This window comes from Drosophila elegans, unplaced genomic scaffold (assembly GCF_018152505.1).
Source record: "Drosophila elegans isolate 14027-0461.03 unplaced genomic scaffold, ASM1815250v1 contig_149, whole genome shotgun sequence".
Lineage (NCBI taxonomy): Eukaryota > Metazoa > Arthropoda > Insecta > Diptera > Drosophilidae > Drosophila > Drosophila elegans.
The window spans coordinates 14,629,012-14,651,942 of NW_024545513.1; the positions used below are offsets into that span (position 1 = coordinate 14,629,012).

The 22,931-nt window shown below is 36.0% G+C and overlaps 1 protein-coding gene across 5 annotated transcripts; it reads left to right on the forward strand.

Annotated features, from left to right (window-relative positions):
• The first annotated feature begins 1,851 nt into the window (after positions 1 to 1,851).
• On the forward strand, positions 1,852 to 22,373 carry LOC108150017 (glutathione hydrolase 1 proenzyme). 5 transcript variants are annotated; one of them, XM_017277971.2, is made up of 7 exons: positions 1,852 to 2,230; positions 15,191 to 15,424; positions 16,147 to 16,250; positions 16,630 to 17,254; positions 19,818 to 20,231; positions 20,310 to 20,951; positions 21,537 to 22,373. In XM_017277971.2, exons 1-7 carry the CDS (start codon positions 2,172 to 2,174, stop codon positions 22,036 to 22,038), a joined length of 2,580 nt encoding a protein of 859 aa, XP_017133460.1. In that variant the 5' UTR covers positions 1,852 to 2,171; the 3' UTR covers positions 22,039 to 22,373. The 5 variants fall into 5 exon arrangements, with proteins under 5 accessions (XP_017133460.1, XP_017133464.1, XP_017133461.1 ...); XM_017277975.2 differs by having other exon boundaries at positions 16,996 to 17,254; XM_017277972.2 differs by having other exon boundaries at positions 15,194 to 15,424.
• Positions 22,374 to 22,931: the final 558 nt, after the last annotated feature.

Sequence of the window (22,931 nt, forward strand, 5' to 3'; positions counted from 1 at the left end):
TGGCCAACGAAATTCGAACATGAAACGAGCGAGAATTTCGCGGGGCTGATGTCACTTGGGTTTTCTGGATTTTTACGAGTTGCTTTCAGGGGGAGGGACAGGGACTGAGTGTGGGGCCAAAGTGACACCACTCAAATGTGGAAATCCGTGGGATTTCCTCAAAATCCTCACCCATCAATGCCAAGTGGCCGAGTGTGTCTGTTTCTGCAAGTTCTTGACTTCACATCTCGCCATCACTCTAAGTACATAAGTGCCTCATTTTCGTACTCCCCCTAGTTTTTCTTACATTCTAGGTACTCCCCCTCGTTCCTTTTTCGCGGCATAGTTTATTTTCCCTTTTTTGTGGTAAGTCCCGCCACCCCGAAGATCTTTATTACACGGCCAGATGGAATATCTCACATAGCGCTTGTGTTTCTAATTCTTTTTTTCGATTTTCACTTTTCGGATTTTCCTCTTTTCAGATGGGTATGGTAAACAAACAAGTGGCGGATTGTTTATAGCTTTAGTCAGAGAAGTACACGAAAAAAGGGATGTGCAGTTGACTAGATGCACGTTTATGTTAAGATTTTCAAATACAGAGAGTTTTCCTTTAAAATGTTAAAAAATAAATTAAAATCATATAATAGTTTTTTCAAATAATTAAATAAATATGGTTTTTCAAGGCAAGCCACCCCTTAAGCCTTGTTAAAATAATTCAACCGACGCTCCTTGTTGGCCAGCCTATAAACTCGATTTTTCGACATTATATTTAGTATCTATTCATCTATCGGTCCGCATAATCCATGTCTTGGACCATATATCCATCTGAAAACATTTCACTTTCGCTGGCTTTTGCCTCCAGTTTTATGGGGATATATTTTATCCAGCCGTGATTCATGCGATTCATGCCACCGCAGCCATTCCCGAAAACTAACAACATGTGTTTGCCAGTTCGGGAAATGAGGTGAAATATCCACCGGAATCGGAATTATTTTATATACAACCATTGCGAGAAATTCTCTTTGGACACTTTCCTTTAATTTTCCCAATTTTTCTTTGAACATAGTTGAGAAATTGCTATTCACATTGCTCATACGCCGCGTTGGACTTCTGTTGCTTTTTTGTATTTGATGTTTCGAGTCGTTTAAATATGGTAAAATAAAACAATGACATGCATTGCTCACCTACACAGAGTACTGAAAACAACGCCGGTAACGTCAGGCATTTCCTTTTGGCTATTTATCTTGTTTGGACACTGCAGTTCAAAATTATATAATTAAAACAACGTTTTTTAATTCATTCATTACGCTGTGACTATTATTTTTATATGATTTGGAAATATTTTGCAAATATATAATTTTAAAATAAATTTGGCAATTTGTGAAGTTGTATATACAATTTTTAATACATAGAAGAATGTGAAATATTGATTTATATAAAGTATTTTACAAGATTTAAACTTAATATAATTATTTTGATTCATATTCAGTTTTTTTAAAGGAACATGTTAATTAGATAAAAAAATTAATAAGAATTGTATATAAATTATTTTAACTGAATGCAGACATTTTAAAAGAAACTCCTTAAAGTTTCGATAACCAGCCTTATATAGCTGTCTGGCACTGTCTGTGGATGCTCGAATGTTTATGCTAAGGCAACAACAATTATAGGAACGGCAGCAACAATTGGCCGGCCCACGTGGGTGGATTTGGATTCGGATTGTGTATATAGCTGCGGCGATAGCTGTGAGGTGGCATGAAATGGTAATGTTAATGGGAAACGGGGCCGGGCTCTGCCTCTGCCTCTGCTGGCGTCGCTGCCGCAGCATCTCCGGACGGCATCTCCGGCGGAAAGTAAGAATTTAGTCGGAAATTGAACGTCGCGAACGCCGCCGCTATCAAAATTGTCGCTACCAAAGTCGCGACAACTAGCAATCTGAAACCATCAACTAGCAACTAGCAACACTAAATTCACAATCCCAATCAAAATCAAACTAAATTACCTATTACAATCTGTCAAAGGAATTCCAACCGTGCCACATTTCTTATTCATTAGTATTTTTTTGTAATTTTTTATTGTGCGTGCATTGGCATAAACGATTTGAGTTCGGAACTGTGCCAGCTGGCGGCATCAAAAGCTGGAGGAGGTGCTAATCCCATAAGGAGCACAATAAAATCGGCGAAAGTTGCAGAATGCATTCCACGGCATGCGGCGTAGGTGCCTCGGCCACAAACCTCTCAACTCTGCAAACGTAAGTTAACCTGGGGTCAACTTAAACCTTCAATCATGCACTTATTTAATATTTACGTTATTTAAGGGAAGCAGCAGTTTTTTTTTTGGAATTATAAACAGGCTAACCAAATTATTACCGATTTTCAACGGAGGTCGAATTTATAAAGTTCTCCAAAAACTGCAAAATATAGATTTTATATTATTAAAGAATTTTCAAATAATAATATTTCAGTTCAATATTCTAAATTTTGATAAAAGTAATTAATATTGTAACATATTTTTTAAAATTGTGTTACTTCTTTAACTATGCGTTAAATTTAGAGTAAAATTTGTCTAGCATTTAATGATTTTCAAAAAAAGAACAAGCAGAAATGTTTAATACATAGATCAAAAATAATGCAAAAACCGTAACATTTTACTTGTTTACAGAGTAATATTTTGTCTGGAAGTGATAAAAGTTTATATACTCTTTGCCGTCTTCAATTCATTGTTTAGACAATCTGTATTATTTAAATAATTATTTTCAATGTTATTTATAAACTTAGTATATCATGGTGTAAACAAACTTGTGGATATCTTTGAATGTTTTAACCCAAAAAAATGTTTACACATCTTCAAAACGTTGAAGAGAATTCAAGGTAATCAGAGATCAAATCGGCCTAATTTTTTTTACATTTAGTGCCCATCCTTTTTTTCGTGTGTACAAGTGTTTCCTTTGGATATTTTTATTGCTGTTAGTTCAAACTTTAAGTTTCGTGGATGTCAGTGGACCGCAAAACAATCCATCAAAAAAAGGAAATACAGGGAGCAGAAAAACCAACAAGTACGATTTTTGTAGTGTTTCTTTTTCTTGTTTTTAGGGGAAAAGGGGGCAGAAAATCGGTGGAAAAATTGAGGAGGCGGGGTCACATGCTGGGCCGTAAAGTAGCTCGCAAGAAGCGCAATGTAAACAATTACTCACCCCGCTCATTTCCCACTTTTTTTTTGTTGTTTCATTTTCTTTTTGCTTTTCCTGCCCATAGATGTGTGTCAGACGAACTGAAAATAGTTTTTTCAGGATGATTTTGGGGCGGAGGGCGGGGGACGTGGCATGCCACATGAAAGCGCAAAATAATGTGGAGCACTTCAAAAACATACCCGAAAAAGAAAACAAAAACATGGAGTACTAGTAGAGAACATATCCACGATCATTTATTGAGCATGCCAAGTGCCCACATCTCCTCCTCTTTTTTTTGTCGATTGCTGTGGAGGATTAATGGCAAGTCAAGTTCTGATCAAGTTGTTGCCCAATTCACAAATCCCAGACAGACAAGTGACAAGTTCAAATATGCACTCGGAAAAAGAGTGGTAAATAGGTTTGGACAGGGTAATTGAGTGATCTTTTCCGTGTCGAGAAAAAATATCTACCGATGTGAAAGTTTTGTATATGTATGATAAACTAATTATATTAAGGATTCTATATTTTTTTTTTGTTAGAAAATCGAATGTTCATCTTTAATATCAAATATTTTATATAAAATCTTCGATTTTATTAACAATTTTTGGGGGACTTTATACATTTATTTTGTTCTCACATCAAGCTTAATGTTAAACAAATTAAAATCCTATGATCTTGATATGTCATATAGATATAAATTATAAGTTTTATTTTCACAACAAAATTGTTAAATAAAACATTATTAGTATGATTTCATTCATTCATTAAAACTCTTTATTTTCTGGACATTACTCATGCTACATTTTTTAACTGTAAGCCGTGGAAATGCACAAAATATAAATCTCGATTTCCGCGCCCCCTTGTTGAGTGTGAGTGCGAGTGAGAGGGTAGATCGGGCCAAGGGCAACTGGTTAAATACATTTGTGACGTCATTGCGTCGGCGTCGCCAACAGCCAACGCACCAAAAATGAAATATTAAAATTGCAAGTGATGGATGTATGTTTTCCCTATGCATTCGCACCTAAAAAAAAGCAACGAGCCAAAAGCCATTTATTTAATTTGGGTTGGGCTTGTGACCATTGATGGGCAGCTCTGCTGGGGATCGCAGTTGCAGAGACAATATGTGCATATATGAGGAAACTCCCGCATTCCATTCACGGTTATTTTTAGATAAACGGGGATTGTTTGTCTCATTATACCCTTGCAGAGGGTATTATAATTTCAGTCAGAAGTTTGCAACGCAGTGAAGGAGACATCTCCGACCCTATAAAGTATATATATTCTGGATCAGCATCACTAGGCGAGTCGATCTAGCCATGTCCGTCTGTCCGTCCGTCTGTCCGTCCGTCTGTCCGTCTGTCCGTCTGTCCGTCCGTTTATATGCAAACTAGTCTCTCAGTTTTAAAGCTATCTGCATGAAACTTTCCCAAAAGTTGTCTTTCTATTGCAGGTAGTATATAAGTCGGAACGAGCCGGATCGGACGACTATAGCATATAGCTCCCATAGGAACAATCGGAAAAATAATTGAAAAAAAATTATAACTTTGCTGTTTTTTAATTTTTTTTTTAGTTCTTCGACATATAGCAATGGTTAAATATTTCAGAATTATGGTTTAAATTTCATCAAAATCGTACGACTATAGCATATAGCTCCCATAGGAACAATCGGAAAAATAATTAAAAAAAAATTATAACTTTGCTGTTTTTTAATTTTTTTTTTAGTTCTTCGACATATAGCAATGGTTAAATATTTCAGAATTATGGTTTAAATATCATCAAAATCGGACGACTATATCATATAGCTCCCATACAAATAATAAAAATATATAAAAGAACAATCAAATAATTAAGCTGCAAATCATCATAGCTTCAATGTTTTTAAACATATACGAAAGTAAATCATAATTTTAATGTTTTCAAAAATGTTTAATTCTTGCAATAGCTGCAAGGGTATATGAACTTCGGCTTGCCGAAGTTTGCTTTCTTTCTTGTTTTGAATAATATTTATATTAAAAAAGTATAAAATATACTATAGAGATATAAGAAATAATATATTATAGTTATTGAAATGCAATTGGATTTTTAACTTAAATTAATTTTAGATTTTTACGGTACATAGTACCTTTAATTATATATTAAATTATTTATATATTATATACTTTAGTTACTTATGTTTTAAGTAGATAAGAATTTGAGAAAAGTTGGAACCAATTTTTAAAAAATCTCAATATCTGTTAAATTTTTGTATATTTCAATTTTCAGCTAATTTTCAATCATTCATAAATAAAAGGCCTACGCAAACTTGTGTTCACAGTAGCTGTGATTTAGTATGCAAATCGATTTGTGGTGGAATGGGAAAAATAAAAGCAAACCAAAAAGGGCAGATGAAGCAGGGTCAAGTGATGAGTTTTTTAAAATAGTGGGATGATTTCTCGTGATGGATTCCCCGTAATTAGTCCATTGTCATGTGGATTGATGCGATGCCGCCCACCAGCGTGCGCTTCAAGTACAGTGAAGCCGCTTTTATTCTATTTACACTATACACTTAAAGAAAATTATTGCTGCATCCCAATTTAAAGGTGGTTAAATTAATGACAGATCTTTGTTGGTTAGAGGTTTTATTAATTTTAAAAAATAATTATATTTAATAAGGTTTAAACAGTTCTAATATTGGATTTTTAACCTAAAAAAATAATATTATTTGTTATTAAAATAAAATAGAAACGCAGGTTTTAAATATATTTTATGATAACAGTCTTGTTTTTTTCGCAGAAATTTCAATTTTTCATATCATCTTTATATACAATTTTGGTTTATAAAAACTGTTTGAAATGTGGCTCAATTTGAACTTTTAGCCTCATGAATAGATTAATTTTTTCCAAGTATACCCACACTGCGCTTAACTGCTGATAATTTGAGCAATTTGTTGACACACATTTTAATTTTTATTCGTGCGGTCTTTTTCGTCTGTCGCTTGTCGTCTGGTGCTTTTGATTTGTCTCTGGATCCAGCTACTGGCCACTATATTGTATATACCACTATACACTATGGAGAATTGCACGCTTTAGCAGCACGACATCGCGCATGTAAAAATAAATAAGTAGTGTTCGCCCGCCACACACATGTATCGTTGTATCTTTGTGCAATTGACATGCTTCCATGATCATCATCCTCCTTTGGCGTTGCCTTTTGTCCGCTGCACAGCTCTTATCATAGACAACTGCAAATGTCAAGCTGCAGCGGAAATCTGCGTGCCCCCACAAAGACACAAAAAGTGCAACAAAATGCAAAAAGTATAATAAAACAGCAAACACATGCTCAGCGGATGTGAGGAGACGACGATGGCCACACGATGACCACTCCAACAAACACGACATCCAACAATCAGGCAATAATAGCGGCCAAGTTATCAGCTCTATAAAATTTGAAAATGTATATTGGCAATCAGATATAACATATAAGAAAATATACTGATGTTTGAAAGATTCCAGCTTAAAGCTCGAGGTTTTCCATTTAAATCAGTTGACTTGCTTATTTATTAAATGTTTTATATATGTATTTTGAGACTCTGAAGAAAAACTATTAGTGAGCTTAAAATCATATTTAAATTCTAAGATAGTTATTATCAAATAAAAAATATTAAATAAAATTAAGCTTAAATTTTAAAATCCATATTTAAATGTTCCTATGTGAAGCATTGCTTTTTAAGAGTTTTTTCTTTTAATTAAAAATACACCAATTGAGAATCGGCACTAAAGATTTTACCCCATTTGTACTTTCAAGTTAACTGGCTTACTATTATTTTGCGTCACCTGGTACAAACATAAATAGATGCCAATTCCACTTAGTTTCAAGAGCAGACATCTCAGGATACCCAAATGGCTCTGGGCAATCAGGGAGCAACAGATAGAGGAATTTTTCCACAATAGGAAAATAAATCAAAGTTGCCAGGAACATAAATATGAGCACGACCATATCCTTAGTCTCTTAACTCATTTCCCCAAACCTGCGAGGGGATTGCAATTAAAGTGATTTGATGATGTCATTGAATTGTCTCACATTTTCCGATTTTCCCTCCATGTTATCATTACTATTTTATTTTTTTTTTTTGCGATTTTCTTTTTGTTGATTTGGTTTGGTTTCGGTTTGTTTGTTTGGTTGAGCCTGTTTTGTCGCCTTGCGTCGCTTTGTGTGTCCATTTTTGTGTGTCACTGTCAACAAATTGCTCTTAATGGCTTGCCGGCGGGTAGGTGGTGGCCACGCCCCCCTTTTCCCCCTCACTCCCCTCTGGAAAAAAATACGAAACAACAAAATTAAACCAAAAACCAACCAGAACTCGCAGAACTAGCATCTAGAGTGATGACAATCACGGGAGCTTTTTTGTCCATCGGGGTCGTCTAATTTTTTGTGATTTCCGCACCGCCAGGAACAATTTGCACTGCAGCATAGAGCAGCAACAAAAAAACAACAAAAATAAAATATAGTAACAACAACAAGAGCAACAGCAACAACAACAGCAGCTGCGCCGCGGCAGCGACGCAATTTCGCGGCCCACTCTGCTAGACGAATAGCAATCGCAGTCAGAGATGCCAAAATAGTCTAAAAATAAGCTACGTAAATATTTTTTTTATTTAATTTATTTATTTTGCCTATATAAAACAATTTGAACTTGTTGATATTTATATATATGTTTGTATATATATAAAATTATTTGAATTGGAATGATTTTTGTAATTATATATATTATATATAAATATATATATATTTTTAAATTTTAAATGGGTATAAAAATTTAAGTTATTGTTATCCATAGATAACAATAATTTTTTGTTTTCATATTTTACTGTTAAAAAAGCGTTAGCAAGAAAAGCCTTTGCAGAAACCTAACAGTTAAATAAATTGAAGGTAAATAACACACACCCACTTAATTTGATTATCTATTTACTGGTAAACTTAATAGGATTTGGTCGCTTTTTGGGAATACCGCTAAAATCGCTTCTTTCCGAACACCTTTTTAAAATAAATCCCTTTATTATTTTGAAATTATATAATTATATAAATTTCCAGCATTAATATATTTATAAGTGTACAAAAAACTCTAGGCTGGCGGGAAATTGGCTAGATAGTCAGATCTTGCTCTGCCGGCGTCACCGCCAATCGCTGCCGCAGCGCCAGCGTCATCGTCATCGTTAGCGGCCGTTCTTAATTCAGTTGACCAAGAGACGCAGACGACGCCGCAGACGCGACACGCGACTAAAAAATAGCTTAAAAAAAGAAGTTAAAAATATAATTGAAAATTATAGAATTCATACGCATTTATATATAGCAGCGATATATCTATGCGTTGATCCCACGCCAAGAGTCGTTACTGGGCACCGCGATTTTTTAAATTAGTGCAAAAAAACGCGCGCGTTTTCGAAAAAAAAGATCACACGATATAAATTCCAAAATAAAAGGTGACAAAAACATAATTCTTTTATTTCATTTTGTTGTTGCTGTTGTGCGTGTGCGTATCAGGATCGTTAAATCAAAATGTGTTTTATTTTTGTTGTATTTTTTTTTTTGTTTAATGCTGGGCCGGCATTCACCAGGTTCGCCCACCTGAATAAAACTGTCCACCACAGAGCAGGAAAAATATAAAAAAAAGTATATACATATAAAAAAATACGTTGGCAGCAACAAGTCCAAGTCCAAGTCTAGGGCCAAAAACACAGCGTGTCTTTTCCGTTTCATTTTGCAATTATTATATTTATAAATAACCAAAAGCAACAGCGAAACAAAGGCGGCGGCCAAAGAATGAAAACCAAATAAATGCCAGACACCAAAAATGCCGCCAAATGCGCCAACAAAAAAATTATAAAAATATTAAAAAAAAAAACAGAAAAATGAAAGCAAACACTTGTTGAGATGCACTCTTGTTTTTGTTTTTGCTGAAGGTCATTAGAGTTTATATGTGTGTGCTTTTGCGGGGGTAAAATTGGGAAAATTGGGGAATGGGTGATAATTTGTCAAATTCCCGAAATGCCAAAAGTTTCTGACTAAAATCGATGAAAATCCAAAACAAAACAAAAGCAATTCCATAACTAAACCGAAGAATGGAATGAAATATTAAGTATCTTATGGAAGAAGGGTGCAAATTGGTTGAGGGGCTGGTGATTAAATTTCCCAAATATTAAAGCAGCTTGGCCAAACTTTTGCCATGTATCATATTTCATTAATGTGAATTTTTAAAATGTTTTCAAATGTATACCAATAGGTTGAATAATTTATTAGTATAAAGTGCTATTTCGAGAACTAATTGTTTTCCAATTTTCGGATATGCATGTTTTTGACAATTTGTTTAAGTTTGAACTTAATATTAATACATTATAACTGAAAAATAAACGATGATTATAAGAAAGGGTTCAAACCGACAATATAAGATATTTTTGTTTGTTATTTTATTATGCATCTTTTTTATACTCTAATTTACTAAAAATCGTAAACATTTTGTGTACAATTTTATTTTGTAAACTCTTTAATTATGAATGATGCTTAAAAAGCGATTATTCTTTTATATGCTTACTTTCATACCCTTGCCGAGCATATTATAATTTTATTCAGAAGCTTAAGACAATAGCTTGAGTTTTATTAAAAATTAAGGTCAAATTATTTTTATTGACACAGTATAAGATCGATGACTATAAAACTATTTAATTTATCTAGCCAAACTCACCCATTATTTTTCGGTATGGCTGCAACCATATTAAAACTTAACTTTCGTTCTAATTATTTCAGTCAGAAGTCAGACTACTATCGGAAAATTAAAAAAGAAAGTAAATGAACAAAAAATTTTAACTTCTCTAATTCAATATTATTAGTTATTAGTATTTTATTTTCATTTTTTTGGCCATAGTAATGGTTTAATAAATCCGAATTATGATTTTAATCTTATTCAAAACGGAAATCGAACAGCTTCCGTAGGAACAATCAAGTAACTTTGATTGTTTTAATGGGAATTTAATATGTGTAATAGCTTCGGCTTGCCGAAGTTTGCTTCCTTTCTTGTTATCAATTATAATTGCCAGCATGCGGCTTATCTTATGGCAAAGCGAATGTTATGAATGGAAAATAATAATTATATGCAGCAGTGGAAGTAAGGTTAGTAGTGGCGTTATCTCTACAATGTTATCGCATTCAAAACATTTATGAAGTCATTAGTTTTAGCACCAAGAGTTCGATAACCATTAAGGCGCAGCTGCGAAAACACTATATTTCTAACGAACTGGAACTCGTAATTCAATATTCGAATTAAACGACCAAGCAAATTTTGATTGGAAGGGATTAGTTTGACACTTAATATGGGTATATTTTTAGCAAACACAAAATTATAAGACTCTTTAATCTTTTTATTGGGTTTGAAAACCCTTGACCTTTCATACATTGGAGATCAGCAGCGAAAAAATAATGATAATAAGTTGGAAAGCAAAAGCACGATCAGAAGGGGACCGATTTGAGTCGAGTTCAGACTTTCTTTGTTTTTGGGGTTATCTTTTGATCCCTCATGAACTTCCCGGCACTCTGCGCGTTTTATATTCATTTTCTTACTTTCTTATTTTCTTATTTTCCTATTTCGTGTGTCCAAGTGCAGTGTTTGTTTGGATTGTTTTTGGTTTGTTCTTTATCAAGATAATTCCCAAGAGGCCGCTCAATTGTTAGCTCAACAGATCTGGGATCGGGCCACTTAGTCTAACAGTAATCGACGCTAAACGCCATCTCGTCTCGTCTCGTCTCGTTTCGTAGCCCCTTGCTGATTGCTGACAACTTAATCAACGGAAAAAAAAAATACTAAGATGAAGGAGGCAAATGCAAAGGCAAAGGCAAAGGCAACTTCAACGGCAAAGGCAATGGCATATAGAGCTCGACACTGTCTATGGCTGTCCATGCCAGCTAATATCTGGGTGTCTATCTATAACACCCATATACTCGTTCACCCAGCCACCATGCTACGCATAGTATATGTGCACCCGCATTTAGACTGCGCTACTTATCTGCTGGCAGCGTCCCTGAACTTTGGGCGAGATCAATTTGCACTGTCACCAACCAATTGGGGATTGGGGATTGGGATTGGAAAAATGCGAAATGTGTCAGAATGTGTCAAATTGCGTAAATCCGCGACGAGGAGGCCCACAGTAACAGATCTTTGTTCCACTTGATCTATGGGAAGCTTCCTCTGCCTCTTTGCCCCATTTCGTCGCGGTTTTGCGGCGGAGGACTGTGAAATTCGCCATTAGGTCGACTGAATTGATCATCATTGTGCTAAAAAGGGTTCGGAAAATAAAAATAGTATTATAACATGACATACAACTAATTAGTCTCATGGTTTCTGTATCATGACTAAGTACTGGTTAATCATTCCTTTTTTTTAATCATTTCACAGAGCAACTTGATTAAGAAAATTATTAAAAATAGCAAGCTAAGAAAATAAAATAGAAAAATAAAATTGGGTTAAAATTTCTTAAAATGTTGCTTATAATATAAATGAAAGTTTTAATCAAGACTTGACAATTTTAATATCACAAACAATATTTCAAATGAGTAAGAGACCTATTTGATTTTAAAATGTATATGTACAACATCAACAAGGGGTTTTAAATTGTATTTGACATTTGCACATTGGCTTTATGATCTCATAAGTTTATGGCTGTCTAGTTTTTGTGAAATTTTCTTTTGGAGAATCCAAGGAAATAATCACAGAAATATTTTCATCATTTCACCGCCCATTCGATTTCGAAATATTTGTTTTGAGATGTAAAGTAAAGTAAAAATAGTTCGTAGTAAAGAAACCGACTCCTCGTAAACCTAGAAATGGTGTCAGTCTGTGGTTTATGGAACCAAAAAACATAATTGTTTCGCCTTTTTGGTCAGCAGCTGGATATTTAAGTTTTTTATACACTGCAATTTCAACAACTTTAGTGGGTCGCCGAAGCGTTCGTCATCCGGAGTTAAATTTTGCTCACTAAATTCATATGTGTGGTGTTGGCCCTCGGCGGGTTTTGATTTATTTGCGCCGGTCTTCGTGCATTTTAATTGTATTTGTTTTGTCAAATTGTTGACTTAATTGCCCCCCCAAAACAATTCGTTTGGAATCCGAAATGCAAATTGGATTGGTGCCGCCAATCGATTGGGTTTGGATATGCCCGATCAACCATGATCTATGGCCATATGCCCTTGCCCCCTTGAAATACAAACAATTATCTGGCAGTATTTGTGGATACCTACTTGAAGTAACATGTGCTTAATAGAGACAAGTTTTTAAATTTGGTAGAGAAATTTAAATTTCAAAAGAATTAATAAATCAAATATAGATAGAAGATGTTTATTTAAGACCATTTTAAAAATAAATTAAGAATAGTTGTACTTAGTCTTTCTTTTTACTAGCTGACCCATATCTTTAAATTTTTTTATCATTCGTTCTTTTATTCATTTTATTCTGTCTGAAACCAAGGAATTTGCTTCCTTCGATAAGAAGTCGGCTTAAGATGAAAGTCAATAAACGATCTGAGCATTCTTCTGCGTTAGAAATGTAATGGGCAATTAATATAATGTATACACATATATCTAAAACATATGTACCCATGTATTTGGACATGTGTGTACTTATTACCGATAAAGCTTGTCGGTCACTTCCCATATTTGTATTGGCTAACTCTACAAAACTATCCAATGGCCATAAGTTTTCCCAATTTTATTCGGAATTTCGAAATTATTGCTCATTGATCAGTCTATTCACGTATAAATAATGACAGTCGATTCCAATTCCGATTTTTAATTAGTTGGATGCCTGCTTATTCGGGTTGGAGGCGCTGCGCATGCGCCATAACCAAAAACTAAAAAAATGGTGAAAGAATTTGTTAGAAAATAAATTTAAAAAGTGAGGAAATAAAGGGAATTTAATCGAGTGTATAAATATTTTTAGGTATTATTTAAAAAATAATTAAAGCCAATAATAGTTATAGATGTTTTACGATTGCCAAATTCATATAAAAAACCAATACAAATTTAATTCCATTATGTAGTCTTAAATTATGTTATGATATTTTTTTTTTCATTTTGTTTGGCTGCTAAGAAATATTTACTCAACTAAGTTACAATTGAGTAATTTTCCATGGCTAATGGCTACTACCAACACGCCACCTGTCGTTCGTTTCTTGCGAATCCCTAAGTGCAAATAGCAATCAATAAAAGTGAAACAGAAAAGGGGAATATTTCTGGTTCTCGGCATTTAATTTGCCCTGGTCATGGCATCGCAACTCTATTTTGGTTCCATGTGCCATTTTCCGTGGGCGCAGCGAGGAACAAGTGGATCGTAAACCCCAATTGCATTCTGAATGCCTCATAATTGTGGTTGGTTCTTTCGGCCCACCGACCATTTAACGAAAATGAAACGAAATTAAATGCAGTTGACCCAAAAATAGCGCGAATGCCTGCCTGCCAGGCCGTGCAGCAGAAAAAACAGCAGCAACAACAGCAATATCGGCAACGGCTAAGTATTATTAACCAGGAAAAACATGGGGAACCGTAAAAAGTGCGCACAAATAAAGGGCCATTCATTAGACCTGCAATTATTCAGCATATCTCAAATTGATAGGTGGAATTGCACGAACAGAAAAAATATCAAAATGTTGTTTAAAAACATGTATTTACATTGAAGGTTTTTAAACATACTTAGGTACTCACCAAAATTAAGAAAAAATTGGGTTGACACTTAAGATTTGTTCTGCAAATCCCAGCAATAAATCCTTTTATTTTACATTTTGTCATTGTTGCTATTATAAACATTACTTTTAATCATTTGGAAAGCCACAAGATAAGCGAATAAAATTTAAATAAAAATTAATTTGCACTAAATATCGTTAGCCTTTAATCGATCACCCTGTAAAAAAAATTGCTTCTGTGTAGCTCTTAAAAAGTACGAGTTGTAAACAAGCATGATTAACCTACCGCGTGCATCATTTACGAGTTTACTCTTTGTGCACCCTGTTTTACGAGGTGCTTTCCCTCTTAAGCAAGTGTCGTCATCAGTTGAGCCGAAGAAGGGGTTAAGGGGAGGGGGGGCTTTCAGGGGTTAAAGGGGGTGTGTAGTGCGCGAGTGGCGACGTCAACAATTACAAATGTAGCCCAGGTCAGGACCGGAGTGCAAAAGGTGCTGCTCTGTCCGATGTGTTTTTTTTTTTTTTTTTTTAAGCTGCCGGCAATTAACCCAATTCCCGCGAGCAATGACTTTAGCCCATGACTACCCAACACCACCCATAATCCACCGCCCACCGCCCACAAAACCCCGCGAACCATGCGAGCTTACAATCACAACATTCAATTATGGTTATGGCCGAAACAACAAAAGGAAATCCACTCGCTCGATTGAGGAAAATGCATTTCCCGCTGCCTCTGCCAGCGTCGCTGTCGACGTTGACGCTTGTCTGACCCATTTTTATACGGGCCACGCCCACCTAAGGAACATCGGGGCTGTGGGCGGTGGGTGGGTGGTGTCGTGTAGCCGAGCACACAAGCCACATCCTGCCATCAAAGTTGGCGATGACGACAGTGATATAGTTGTTGCTTTAGTTAATACAGTGAAGCTTTCCGAGCACAAACATCGGTTTTAAATAGTAATTGTTAAGGCATTAATCATTTTCAGTTTTGTACAATTCTTAAACATTTTTATGGTACTATTGAAGTTTGCAACTTTGATACTTTATCGGGGTTTTATAAATGGTTTTTCCATCTCTTGCGGTTTTTGCAAAAGCTTTATAAAACAAAAAAATAGGAATTTCTTTAGGTTCCGGTATGCTGAAAATTATCGCGATTCGTTGAGGGTTCGCTGTACTTGTCGGTGCCGTTTGTCGATGACTGAGAATCGCTTGAGATTGTCGGTGCTTTGAATTTTCAGCTTTTATTTTCAGTTGGTGCTGAAGCCTGCTGGCGAAAACTGTTGCACATTTTCGAGCGCTCTGGTTGTTAACTGTTGCTTCTGTTTCCACCTGTTTCTGTGTTTTTTTTTAGCAGCAGCTCCATCACCATCCCACCAGCATCAGCAGGACAAGGAACAGGAACGGGAACGGGATCAGGAGCGGGAGCAGCAGCGGATGCCCACAAAATGGTGCACCACAGCAACGAGGATGCCATGAACAAGATTCCACTGAAGTCCGCCGGCGGCTTGGACTCCGACGAGGAGAAGAATGGCGGGGAGCTCATGCAGGACACCGCCGCCGCCGAGGAGGCGCGTCGCGAGCAGATGTGAGCATAAAAAGGACATTAACCATAACACTAGCGTTACCATTTGTATGTCCTTGGGGATTTTAGTGTTCGCGCGGTGGCGGCATCCGTTTACATAAAAATTTTATTTAATACATTTGGACTTATGAATCTGAATAGTAAATAGAAAGAAAGCAAAAAAAAATAGTTAAAATATTTTAAAATCTTTTTTGAAAAGTTCTTATTTAAAAATATCGGGAATGTTGCAAAAACCTCTTCGGTTGTTATACATCTTATCTAATAAACATAAAAGTTTCAACGAAGAGACCCCAGAAATCCAAAAATAATTTAACTCTAATTTAAACATATTAATTGATCATTTTGCCCAGATATTAATTTTTAATATTATAGAGATTTGACTTATCTACTACAACTTTTGTTTAGAACTTATTTTTTTTTGTTATTTTACACGCTTAGAATGAAAATATGTTATGTAAATTTGTACTCATGTTAAACTATATAGTTAAAAGCAAAAGAACTTTTAATTTGAAGTTTATGGTATAAAAAACAACCTTAGTTAAAAATCAATTTTAAAAAGGCTATCCACATTGAAATATTGACCGCAAAATCCACTTCCGTTTTTTGCCCCGAGCAACAGCTTTAGTTTTGCAGTTATTTTGAAAATGATAAATTTAACAAAATCTTTTTATTTATTTTTTGTTGTTTTATTTGTATTTTTATGGTTTTAAATTTAACTTTTGCAGGCGTGTCAAAGTTTTGGCCTGGATGAAGAAGCTGACCATCGTGCTGATCTGTTTTATTGGCATTGCCCTGATCAGCTACGTGATCATAAGCCTGTGTTTCAGTGGTGAGTATGGGAAATCGGGCAAGGAATATAGCCAACCACATCCAGCTAACAATTCACTCACCCACTGCAAACTAAAACCAAAATCGTTGTCAAATATGTTGTATATTAGATGTATTATATATCACACTATAGACTTTTAAAACTTGGGACCGAACTTTGTTAGGCACCCAAAAAAAAAAAAAAAAATAGAAAAATATATACAAACTGCTTATTTTCTGCATGCTTTCGATCCATCTTAACCAAGCACCTGGCATTTAATCTAGTTCAAAATAATTTCTTCTATTGTGGCACCAAAAAGTATTCACATGAACAAAACCCAAACCAAAAACTTTACACCCTAACTCACTAAACAACAACTACAACAACAACAACAACGAAGACTGGCCAAAATCGACGCCAAATAGAAACATCACAACAACAACAACAACAGCGACAACGACAACATCAACAAGCACAGAGGCAACAACAACAGCAGCAAAAGCAACAGCAACAGAAATTGCAATTGCAACAGCAGCAGCAACAGAAATTGCAAGTAGTCTAGCACCGTTATCACCGGCAACAGCAGCAACAATTGCACCATCTGCAACTGCAACAACAATAAGCACCACCACCTCCACCACCACCACCACCACAACAACAAGAACAACAGCAACAAGTACACCACAACCACCACCAACAACAACAACAACAACAAGCAGAACAGATAGCAATCCCAGCCCCACACTTAAAACATTTCATTTAACAGATGAGCAGCAGCAACAGGAAGTGGAAACGGAAAGTATTGGCAACCTGAACCAAGGATCCTCGTCGAACACGGCCAGCACTCCGGCGGAGGACGCCCTGCCCAATGTGGTCGCCTCCACGGCGGCAACCACTGCGGGACCACCCGCCTGGCTGGCAAACCAGATCAAAATCGACACCAGCGAGCAGTTCGAGTCGGTCCTCGGTGTGTACCAACATGGAGCAGTGAGCTCCGACAACCTCGAGTGCAGCAAGATCGGAAGGTAAGGGAATCGTATGCCAACACCCAACAAAAAATTGTCATAGAGACTAAATTATGAACAATTTCTCAATAAGATGAGTATTAAATTGACTTATGTGGTTAAGAAATAAGGTCTTAGACTTCGGTATGGAATTGAAACTATTCCAAATTTTTTTTTTGCAGAAATTCGAAAATCTGAAAAAATTAAAAAATTAATTAACTGTGAATGCCATTCGATTGGAAATTTTATAACGAATTCAACGTGTTATGACATTCTAACACTTGACCATTATTTCCCAGGGTTTTGACACAAAAACCAAGTTTTTAATGTGTTTTTTGGGATTTTTGGCGATTTTTCAAACAAAATTATTTCTGAAGAGTCTTTTTGTTGTAACTTTGCCAAAATAAGACCTAAAGTCAAAAGAGTTGCTATTTTGAACAGCTAGCAACCTATATTATCCATCCCTGATCGATTGAAAACAATTAATTTAATTTTGACAAAAAAACCGAATTTTGAAAAACGTTTTTTGAAAAATTTATTTATGTCCGAATTTCTGACTTTTTTATAAGGGGGTACATCATCAATTTTTGCAGAAATTTGAAAATATGAAAAAATTTCAACTGTTAATGCCATTCGATTGGAAATTTTATTACGAATTCAACGGTGTATGACATTCTAATATTTGACCATTATTTCCCAGGGTTTTGACACAAAAACCAAGTTTTTAATGTGTTTTTTGGGATTTTTGGCGATTTTCCAAACAAAATTATTTCTGAAGAGTCTTTTTGTTGTAACTTTGCCAAAATAAGACCCAAAGTCAAAAGAGTTGCTATTTTGAACAGCTAGCAACCTATATTATCCATCCCTGATCGATTGAAAACAATTAATTTAATTTTGACAAAAAAACCGAATTTTGAAAAACGTTTTTTGAAAAATTTATTTATGTCCGAATTTCTGACTTTTTTGTAAGGGGGTACATCATCAATTTTTGCAGAAATTTGAAAATCTGAAAAAATTTCAACTGTTAATGCCATTCGATTGGAAATTTTATTACGAATTCAACGGTGTATGACATTCTAATATTTGACCATTATTTCCCAGGGTTTTGACACAAAAACCAAGTTTTTAATGTGTTTTTTGGGATTTTTGGCGATTTTTCAAACAAAATTATTTCTGAAGAGTCTTTTTGTTGTAACTTTGCCAAAATAAGACCTAAAGTCAAAAGAGTTGCTATTTTGAACAGCTAGCAACCTATATTATCCATCCCTGATCGATTGAAAACAATTAATTTAATTTTGACAAAAAAAACCGAATTTTGAAAAACGTTTTTTGAAAAATTTATTTATGTCCGAATTTCTGACTTTTTTATAAGGGGGTACATCATCAATTTTTGCAGAAATTTGAAAATATGAAAAAATTTCAACTGTTAATGCCATTCGATTGGAAATTTTATTACGAATTCAACGGTGTATGACATTCTAATATTTGACCATTATTTCCCAGGGTTTTGACACAAAAACCAAGTTTTTAATGTGTTTTTTGGGATTTTTGGCGATTTTTCAAACAAAATTATTTCTGAAGAGTCTTTTTGTTGTAACTTTGCCAAAATAAGACCCAAAGTCAAAAGAGTTGCTATTTTGAACAGCTAGCAACCTATATTATCCATCCCTGATCGATTGAAAACAATTAATTTAATTTTGACAAAAAAACCGAATTTTGAAAAACGTTTTTTGAAAAATTGATTTATGTCCGCATTTCTGACTTTTTTGTAAGGGGGTACATCATCAATTTTTGCAGAAATTTGAAAATCTGAAAAAATTTCAACTGTTAATGCCATTCGATTGGAAATTTTATTACGAATTCAACGGTGTATGACATTCTAATATTTGACCATTATTTCCCAGGGTTTTGACACAAAAACCAAGTTTTTAATGTGTTTTTTGGGATTTTTGGCGATTTTTCAAACAAAATTATTTCTGAAGAGTCTTCTTGTTGTAACTTTGCCAAAATAAGACCCAAAGTCAAAAGAGTTGCTATTTTGAACAGCTAGCAACCTATATTATCCATCCCTGATCGATTGAAAACAATTAATTTAATTTTGACAAAAAAACCGAATTTTGAAAAACGTTTTTTGAAAAATTGATTTATGTCCGCATTTCTGACTTTTTTGTAAGGGGGTACATCATCAATTTTTGCAGAAATTTGAAAATCTGACAAAATTTCAACTGTTAATGCCATTCGATTGGAAATTTTATTACGAATTCAACGGTGTATGACATTCTAACACTTGACCATTATTTCCCGGGGTTTTGACACAAAAACCAAGTTTTTAATGTGTTTTTTGGGATTTTTGGCGATTTTTCAAACAAAATTATTTCTGAAGAGTCTTCTTGTTGTAACTTTGCCAAAATAAGACCCAAAGTCAAAAGAGTTGCTATTTTGAACAGCTGGCAACCCAAACCATCTATCCCTGATCGATCGAAATAAAATAAATTTAGTTTTTACAAAAAAACCGAATTTTTAAAAATCTAGACCCCAGAATTGGAGGGCTAAGTAAAGAATATATATATTTTCTTTCTTGTAGCGGAATCCTTCAGAAAAATGGCAGCGCGGTGGACGCGGCGATCGCAGCGCTCCTTTGCAACGGACTGCTGACCCTTCAGAGCCTGGGCATCGGCGGTGGCCACCTGATGAACGTGTATAACCGGAAGGAGCGGCACGCCACCACCATCGATGCCCGCGAGGTGGCACCGTATGCCTCCGAGGGAGACATGTTCGCCCAGGAGCCGGAAAAGTCGTACAAGGGACCGCTGAGCATCGGTGTGCCCGGCGAGGCGATGGGTTACCATGTGGCGCACCAGAGATTCGGCAAACTTCCGTGGGCGGACCTGGTGGCACCATCGCTGGAGCTCTGTGAGAAGGGATACCATGTGTCGCAGCACATGGAACGGTCTCTGGCAGCTGCACTGCCGTACATCAAGGAACATGAGCAGTATCAGTGAGTCTCTAAATCCACTTGAAAATGTACATACCTATAATTTAATCTTGACCTTTGACCTTTGACTTTTTTTCACAGGATCTATCTAAATGCGAAGACGGGCAAGCCGCATGTGGCCGGAACGGTGGTGAAGCCGCCAAAGAATCTCTGCAATACGTACAAACTTCTTGCCGAGAACGGACCCATGGACCTGTACAATGGAACGGCGGCCAAGTTGCTGGCCAAGGATCTGGAGGACATGGGCAGCATTATTTCGTCCGATGATCTTGAGTTCTACGAGGCCGATGTGATCGATTCCATCACCATGGACTTGGGCGAGGATACCCTGTATGTGGCACCACCGGTCAGTTCCGGTTCGTTGGTGGCCCACGTCTTGAGCATTTTGCAGGGCTATAACTTTTCGAATCAGGATCTGGCCACCGAGGAGTTGAGGGCCCGCACCATCCACCGATTTGCCGAGGCCATGAAGTTCGCCTTCGCCAAGCGCTCGGAACTGGGCGACATGCATTTCGTTGATGCCCGAGAGCTGGTCAGCAAGCTGAATAGTCGCGAGTTTGGCGAAGAGAACCGGGCCAAGATCAACGACTCCCATGTCCTGCCCAATCACCAGTCGTACGGTGCCGAGTTCGGCTCCATCGAGGACCCCGATGGCACATCGCATCTATGTGTTTTGGCACCCAACGGGGATGCCGTCTCGGTGACCAGCTCCATTAATTCCTAGTGAGTAAATCGAATCGAAAAGTTGATTTGCATAAGCAAATCTTAACATTTAATTTTTAATTTAAGTAATGTTTGGTGTTAATATCATTAGACCTGAATATAGTTGATAAATATATTAAAGTCCATCTGAAATTTAAAAATTACTTAAAAGAGTACTCGCCAGCAAGCGTTTTCTGAAATTGAATATTTAAACCATCATTTTATTTAGTTAAAATGTTTCTAAAATGTTACATGATATACTGAAAACTAATAATTAACCAATAATTCCAAAAATGGTAAACATAATGTAACGGTTTTTTAAATTACTCTGAAAAGATATAGCTTACAGCTCAATAACCGTTTTTTGAAAAAAAAAACAATTTAATCGATAGTTCATAAGTTTTATTTTAATACTTTCGTGGTATTAATTTAATACTTATGTTATATAGAAATCAATATATAAAATTCATATAACAATAGTTTTTGTTTTTTTTACAATTTTTGTTTTGGTGTAGCTTTGATCATATATTTAGTATATAACTGGAAATGTTCTAAAGTAAAAAACAATCAATATGTTATAAAGTAAACATATATTTTACTTTTCAGTTTTGGCTCCGGACTGATTGGCACACGTACGGGCATCGTGCTGAACAATGGAATGAACGACTTTGCCGTGGCGAACAACTTTTTCGGGCTGCCGCCGTCGCCGGCCAATGTGATTGAGGGCCACAAGCGGGCGATGTCCTCGCAATCGCCAGTCCTGCTGGCGGACAGTCTGGGCAACATCCGAATGGTGATCGGAGCGGCCGGAGGCAGCAAGATCATTCCCGCCGTGGTGGAGGTGGCCGCCAATGTGCTGTGGTTCGACCAAGATCTGCGGAAGGCGGTCACTGCACCCCGGTTCTACCATCAGCTGCTGCCCGATGTGCTGGAATACGAGGAGGGTGGCTTCTCGGAGTCCCTGCTGCAGCTGCTGGCCCAGCGGGGTCACACGTTGAAGGCCATCTCCAGGCTCGCGGGATCGGTGGTCACGGCCATTTCGCGGAATGCCACGGCCATCTATGCGAATGCCGACTATCGCAAGCGCGGCGGAGTTGCAGGGTTCTAGGATGTGCACGCAGTTCACTAACTCATCAATCAACCCACTCACTTACCACTCACCCATACGTCGCACGCACACACACACACTCTCACACACAGACTCACACACACCCACGCACTGCATTGAGATTAGAGAACAGGATCGGCCCGAAAAGAGAGCAATTTCCATGGAACGCGAGCAAATTAATGGGCAGGCCTGCTGAAGCAGATCGATTCGCATCAATGGAAAAGTATTTAAGCTAGCTATGTCTTTTTTACATACTATGTATATCGTACGTTATATAAATTTATATGCTACTACCTAACTACTACCTTATACAATAAAAACCAACAGAAAACCAACAAAGCGAATCTTTAAATATTAGTTTCACTTACACTTACACTTACACTTTTAATTTTAAATTTTTTTTTGTTGATGGACACCCAAGTTTGTTGGCTTTTTGACTACTAAAATAAGCTGATAGTGACTATTTACTATTGAATGCAGTAAAATTATAAGCTTATCTAAAAGATATTACATGATTAGAAAATATTTAACATATTTGGATTTACCAAAATTGTACTGAACAATGTACAACTTAAATCATTTAAATATATGTCCAATTTATTATACAGGAAAAATTTAATTCCAAAGATTAAATGACTTAAAAAGATGCTGATAAAGAATATTTAGACTTTTATTGTACATTTGTACTCAAGGTAATAACATCTTAGAAAATAATCAAACAAATAAAAATTTCTGTGTAATTAAACTGAAAAGATTAGACAACCAAAAAGTCTAAACTAAAAAATATAATATTTCACTGTCTATTATTGAGACCATTTTTGAATGGAATCATAAATGAAACAGAACAAGAAAGAAAGCAAACTTCGGCAAGCCGAAGTTCATATACCCTTGCA

Excerpts from the sequence above, each read along its gene's own strand:
- LOC108150017 (XM_017277971.2), top strand. The coding sequence starts at position 2,172 with ATGCATTCCACGGCATGCGGCGTAGGTGCCTCGGCCACAAACCTCTCA. Across the intron at positions 15,425-16,146 it reads GAGGCGCGTCGCGAGCAGAT|GCGTGTCAAAGTTTTGGCCT; the intron begins GTGAGCATAAAA and ends TAACTTTTGCAG. Across the intron at positions 17,255-19,817 it reads GAGTGCAGCAAGATCGGAAG|CGGAATCCTTCAGAAAAATG; the intron begins GTAAGGGAATCG and ends TCTTTCTTGTAG.